The following is a 7,200-nucleotide window of genomic DNA, read 5'->3' as shown; positions in this document are numbered from 1 at the left end:
TTGAATTGCGATACTTTTTTTTAAAACTAAGTTCAAAGTCCAGAGTGTGATAGAGTTCAGGGTCTGAAACAATGTTCAGAGTCTAATGCAACGAATAAAGTAAAGATAGAGAGAGAAGAAAAAGACACAAAGCAATTATCTTGGTTCCTTCCACAATCCGGAAGCAGTACATTCCCCCTTGTACTTCCAAGGAGATTTCACTATAATCCAATCTGATTACAATTGCTCAAGCACAAAAGCAAGAGACTTCAAATACTCAAGCAAGATATTTCCTATTTTCAAGCATAAAAGGAAGAGACTTCTAAACAAACAAATTACACAGAAATAGGTTTTGTTTGAACACTTGATATACAATAAATGGTGTTCACAATATAAAACAAATTGGAATCTTAAGACTCTAGAATTTCTAAGATATGAAAGTTTTTAAGAAATTCTAAGTAATTGATGCACAACAATTTCAACAGAGTTTTGGCATAGTTTAAATGTTGTTGAGTCTCTGCAAATCTTCAAGTCTTCATTCCTTTATATAAAGGTATGAAAGAATGTTGTAGAAGTGCCAGCACATCAAAAGAGTTGTTATTGAAGCTTGATCATCTCCAATGATTTGTTGCTTGATTTGGTTAATGTCAACTGTAGCAGTACTATGCGCATGCATGAGTGGAGTAGTGGTTGTACAATTGTACTATTGTCCTTTCCCTGAGCTCCTTCAGTTGATAAGCCTCTAATACCTTCTAATTCCTCTGAAATAGTCGTTGCTCCAGGCTTCTATTCCTTCTGCAAACTTGTGTCTTCAATAAATATAACTTATTCCAGGTTATTGACTTCAGACTCTGGTAGTCAGCTTCTGATGGTCTTCAGAATCAGACTTGCAACATAAGCTTCCTTTGTAAATTCCTTTGCTCTCATTTGTTCTTTCAGAACCAATACCTTGTTTAAAGACTTATAAAATTTAGTCTTTGGTCCTGCACACTTGAACAAATATTAGCATATCCAATTGAACTTTTAATACCTTGTTATCATCAAAACTTAAGGTGGAAATGTTATACACATTTTGTTCCAACACTGAGCGTGTATCAGAAGCTTACTAGCCAGGAGTTCTTTAGTTTTAATGCTACTTCATATTTCATTTAGCATAAGCAGGTTCCGTTGAAGGTTTCTATTATGGCTTGGCGTCTTCTTCAAAATCGGTTGCTGTCAAAGGACAATTTGGTGGAGCGACTAGATGTGGAGGCATTGAGATTGCTCATCATTTATTCCTCTCTTGTCCCTGTTACTGTGGAGTCTTGTTCGGGTGTGGATTGGTATCTCATCGGATGATGCGTACCATTTATAGGACCATGTTATTCAGTTCGTTTATATTAGAATAGGAAACATTCTTAGTCAACCTTTGTATTGAGTAGCCTTTAGTAATATGTTAATGTAAATTAAATAAGCTTTAATTTTGTAGAATCAATCTGATTCAACACTTCTATATATATACACATTTCATATATGAAAGAGGTAAGGCAATTATTCTATTATGGTATCAGTCTAGGTTTAGATCCCTAAACAATAACCTTTTCTTTCTCCTTCTTTCCAAATTGCCTCCGGCCCTAACCCCTCCAATCACCATGGCCGAAATTACTCCTCCTCCCTCTCCCAAATCAGCATCCAAACATGCTACCCAAACAATAATCTCCCCCATTCATCCTGCACTCACTGTTTCTAACATCACAAACTTCATCAAAGTCACCATTTACATTGACAAAATCCAATACAACACATGGTCTGAATTATTCAAAATTCATGCCCAAGCATATGAAGTTCTCGACCACACCATCCCCCTATCATCAACTGATTCCACTTCTTCACCCTCTCTCAAAGAAACTGATCAAGCCTTATGGAAACGCGTAGATTCCATTGTTTTGAAATGGATTTATGGAACTATCTCCACTGATCTCCTTCATACCATTATTGAATGTGATTCCACCGCTCAACTTGCGTGGGATTACCTTTTTGAAATATTTTTTTATAACAAAAATTCAAGACCTCTCTATCTAGAGCAAGAATTTTCTAAAGTTTCAATGGAATGATTTCCCGATGCCTCATCATATTGCCAACACATCAAGTCTCTTTCTGACCAATTCTCCCATGTTGGTGCACCTATTTCCAACGAACGTATAGTGCTTTAACTTGTCTCCGGTATTTCTGATGCTTATCATACTGTCAGTTCTCAAATCCAACATTCTGATACTCTTTCTCCTTTTTACAAGACCCATTCTATGGTTGTCTTGGAAGAAACAACACTTGCAAAATGAATGGCTGTTACCACTGCCAATTCCACTTTCTTAGCCGCTAAAGAAGACAACAACTCGGGTCATTCACCTTCTCATCATCCCAATCGCAACAATAACAGCAACAATGGAGGTCGCGGTGGTCGTGGTGGTTTTGGTCATAATCGTGGTGGTCGCGGTCGCGGACGAGGTGGAGGTCGAGGCGGAGGATGTCATCACCATCAACAAGGATCATAGCAGCAACCACATGCAGCACATCATCAGTGGGCATGTTCTCCTTACCAGTATCTTTCTTGGAATGCACAATGGCAGCCATGTGCCACTCCTCCTTGTTCTTATCCTACAATCGGTAATTGGCAAAGACCAGTAGTTCCAAATCGTCAGCCTAGTATTCTTGGAGCAAAACCACAACAAGTGCATGTTGCTATAACTTAGTCATCATATGCAACAACGGATATTCAAGCCGATATGCACACTTCTTCTCTTGCTCCTCCTGACGAACAGTGGTACATGGACACCGAGGCTACATCTCACATGAAAGCAAACGAAGGTAATCTTACGTCTTTTTCCAATATTAGGAACAATATTACTGTCGGTAGTGGTCATAATATTCCTTTTATTGGTTGTGGTAATGCATTAGTACAAAATCCTCAACATCTCTTAACCTTAAACAATGTCTTGCATGCACCCAAATTGATCAAAAATCTTGTTTCTGTGAGAAAATTTACCATTGACAATGAAGTTTCTTTTGAATTTGACCCGTTTGATTTTTCTGTGAAGGATTTTCAGACAGGGATGCCGTTAATGAGATGCCATAGCTCGGGTGATCTCTATCCTCTAACCACAAGACCATACCATCGATGCTCAACACCATCCACCTTTGCCGTTTTATCCAATGAAATATGGCATAATCGTTTAGGACATCCGGGAGTATCTATTTTGAGTTCTCTTCACTGAAACAATTCTATCTTATGTAATAAGTTTCGGAACAATTTCTTTTGTCAGTCTTGTCAACTTGGAAAACAAATAAAGTTACCTTTTTATGAGTCTTTGTGATCTACCTTATTACCCTTTGATATTGTGCACACTGATATATGAACATCACCAACTCTTAGTTCTGGTGGTCATCACTATTAATTTTATTTCTTGATGATTTTACGGATTTTTTGTGGACCTTTCCTCTAGCAAATAATTCGCAAGCTCACTCCACTTTTCTCCAATTTCGTAATCACATTAAAACACAATTTGATAAAGATATTAAATGTTTTCAACGTGATAACGGAAAGGAGTATGACAACTCTCTTTTTCATCCATTTTGTAAGCAAAATGGAATGATATTCAAATTTTCATGTCCTCACACATCACCTCAAAATGGAAAAGCCGAGCAAAAAAATCGTACTATCAATAATATCATTCGCACTCTCCTTGCTCATGCGTCAATGCCACCTTCATTTTGGCATCATGCACTTCAAATGGCTACTTATTTCTTAAACATCGTACCCAAAAAAAAACTGGCCCTTCAAACACCAACCACAATTCTTTACCAAAAATCTCCATCCTACTCCCATCTTAAAGTCTTTGGTTGTCTATGTTTTCCCCTCATCCCTTGCACTACAAGAAATAAACTTCAATCAAGATCAACACCATGTGTATTTTAAGGATATCCATCCAATCATAGAGGTTACAAATGTTTTGAGTTGTCAAGTCGTAAAATCATCATTTCTAGGCACGTCATATTTGAGGAAAACACTTTTCCTTTATCAAATTCCAATACTCCCGAGTCCTCATGCTATAATTTTTTGGATAAAAATGATACACCATTTCCTTATCATTTATTTCAACCTACATCAAACCTTCCTACAAATGAACCTAACTCGCACAACCAACCTCCCACCACCACGGTAACACCATTCACCACACCATCTTCCGTCACCACTACCACACACCAACCAACATTACCTCCATCTCCATAAATACAAACTTCTCCTCCACAACTCACCATTACACCTTACACGGCTTCTACCCATCAAATACATACAACTAATCCTCTTTTAGCAAACCCTCCACTCTCTCCTCAAATGACAACCCGAGCACAACACGACATCTTTTAGCCTCGTCAACTACTTAATCTTCATACCTCTAGTTCAAATCAAATTTCTCCTTTGCCTACCAATCCTATTAATGCATTATAGGATCATAATTGGAAAATGGCCATGAAAGACGAATATGATGCTCTTATTGATAATAAGACATGGGATTTAGTGCCACGTCCTTCTAATGCTAACATTATTCGAAGTTTATGGATTTTCAAGCATAAGAAGAAAGCTGATGGTTTCTTTGAGAAGTACAAGGCTCGGTTAGTCGGTAATAGTTCCAATCAACAGATTGGTGTCGAATGTGGTGAAACTTTCAGTCTGGTAGTTAAACCTGCAATTATAAGGACGACTCTAAGTATTGCTCTTTCAAAACCATGGTGTTTGCATCAATTAGATGTTAAAAATGCCTTCTTACATGGGAATTTAACGAAACTGTGTACATGTACCAGCCCCCTGGTTTTCGCGATCCTCAACACCCTCATTATGTGTGTTTGCTGAAGAAGTCTCTATATGGTCTCAAACAGGCGCCTCGTGCTTGGTACCAACGCTTCACTGATTTTGTTGCTACTTTGGGTTTCTCTTATGGTGTATGTGATCACTCCTTATTTATCTACCACCGTGGAGATGACACTGCCTGCATTTTTTTTATGTGGATGATATCATTTTCACCATATCATCCGCACTCTTCGCCAATCTATCATATCTAAACTGAGTTTCGAATTTGCTATGAAAGATTTGGGTCCTCTTAGTTACTTCCTAGGTATCTCAGTTACAGGACACTCAGGTGGTATGTTTCTTTCTCAACATAAATATGCCGAATAAATCATTGAGAGAGCTGTCATGTCCTCCTGCAAACCAGTTTCTACTCCAGTGGATACAAAAGCGAAACTCAGTGGAACCTCAGAGAACCCATATAATGATCCATATGAATATAGAAGTCTTGTTGGTGCACTGCAATATCTTACTTTCACAAGACCTGATATCTCTTATGTTGTTCAGCAGGTGTGCCTTTTTATGCATGATCCAAAAATGCAACACATGATTGCCTTGAAGCGAATCATTAGATACATTAAAGGCACAAGCACTCATGGCTTACATCTCTCTTCCTCCACAATTGACAAACTCACCACATATATTGACGCTGACTGGGGAGGATGTCCAAACATTCGCAGGTCCACATCCGATTATTGTGTTTATCTTGGAGATAATTTAGTTTCATGGTCTGCAAAACAACAACAGACTCTTTCTCGTTCTAGTGTAGAAGTAGAGTATCGTGGTGTTGCTAATGTTGTTTCTGAATCTTGTTGGCTTCGAAATTTACTAATAGAAATTCAGTGTCTTGTCACAAAAGCCACTTTAGTATATTGTGATAATGTTAGTGCTGTCTACTTATCATGTAATCCGATCCAACACTGACGCACAAAACACATCGAAATGGATATTCATTTTGTGCGAGAAAAGGTTGCTTGTGGTCAGGTTCACGTACATCATGTTCCGTCATGCTACCAGATTGCTAACATTTTTACAAAGGGGCTTCCGCTGCAACTATTTAATGACTTCAGAGATAGCCTCAAGTTTCGACTACGGGCGTGTATTAGAATAGGAAATATTCTTAGTCAACCTTTGTATTGAATAGCCTTTAGTAATATGTTAATGTAAATTAAATAGGCTTTAATTTTGTAGTCAACCTTTGTATTGAATAGCCTTTAGTAATATGTTAATGTAAATTAAATTGGCTTTAATTTTGTAGAATCAATCTGATTCAACACTTTTGTATATATACACATTTCATATATGAAAGAGGCAAGACAATTATTCTATTAGTTTATTCTTAAGGGGGCATGCGAGTTCGGCGTTCTTTTTTGCAGCTTGTTTGGTTATGTTGTGTTTGAGTTTTGTGGAATGAAAGATATAATAGAATTTTCAAGAACAAGGAATGCACCATTCACCAACCGTTAGATAAAGTCAAGTTACACTCCTTTTGGTGTATGAAGCCTACTAATATTAATGCTCGTTTAAATTATCTTTTGTGATGGTCGAGCCCTTTTTTTGTATGGGCATTGGCTAATTTGTTTTGTTGTTGTTTCCTTGCTACTTGATCGGTTGTAAATTTGTAAACTTTTGAGCTCCTTTCTCGCACACCTTATGCTTTTAAGGAGTCTCATTTGGTCGTAATATATTCCATTTTTTATTGTTCAAAAACACATATCTTCTCACTAAACCTAACCATAAAAATTTTGAGGAATGTTTCCACTGTCTCTTTCTCACTTTATCTAAAATTAGGGAAACAATCAACCAAACAAATCAAAGATCACACAACAATATTTGAACACAAAGGAAGATGATGAGCGATTGAGAGAGAAAAGAGAAGTATGAAAATTGTTTCACAGGGAAGAGTGTGGGCAAAATAAGAAAAAGTGATAAGATATTTCTAACCCAGCTTATACTCAGGATAGAAAATACAAAGGATGGATAGGTGATGACAGGTCATCTCACGTTATTCTGAGCATGTTTCTCAATTTATTTTAGTAGGATTTAGCAGCAAAAAGAAGGATTATTAGAATGATTGCCTATGATTACGGGACTTTAGTAATGTTTTCTATATTTGAGTCTGTAATTCTAGTTTTCCCGAAACATAGAAATTTTAGGGGTTTTTTTTGAAGTAACTCACGAAGAAATCATGCAAATCGGCAAATCAAGAACTTTCGAAGAATTGTGAAGATTCAAGAAACAAGAATGAAGATTCAGAGGCCTAAAAAGACTTACAAATGGGAGGAATTATGTTCCCAAAGTACCGAGGCAAGTTATTTGAAGACGAAGACCTAAAAACG

At 37.2% G+C, this 7,200-nt stretch overlaps 1 protein-coding gene across 1 annotated transcript; it reads left to right on the top strand.

The window, feature by feature from the left end:
* Positions 1-1,610: 1,610 nt before the first annotated feature.
* Positions 1,611-2,072, top strand: LOC146954772 (uncharacterized). The gene has a single exon (XM_085745938.1). It carries the CDS (start codon positions 1,611-1,613, stop codon positions 2,070-2,072), a length of 462 nt encoding a protein of 153 aa, XP_085602064.1.
* The last annotated feature ends 5,128 nt before the right edge of the window (positions 2,073-7,200 follow it).

The sequence above is a fragment of the Medicago sativa genome, chromosome 1, assembly GCF_051527215.1.
Source record: "Medicago sativa cultivar Bolivia chromosome 1, Bolivia_mono, whole genome shotgun sequence".
In the NCBI taxonomy this organism is placed as follows: Eukaryota; Viridiplantae; Streptophyta; class Magnoliopsida; order Fabales; family Fabaceae; genus Medicago; species Medicago sativa.
This window is presented reverse-complemented; position numbering and strand designations above follow the sequence as displayed.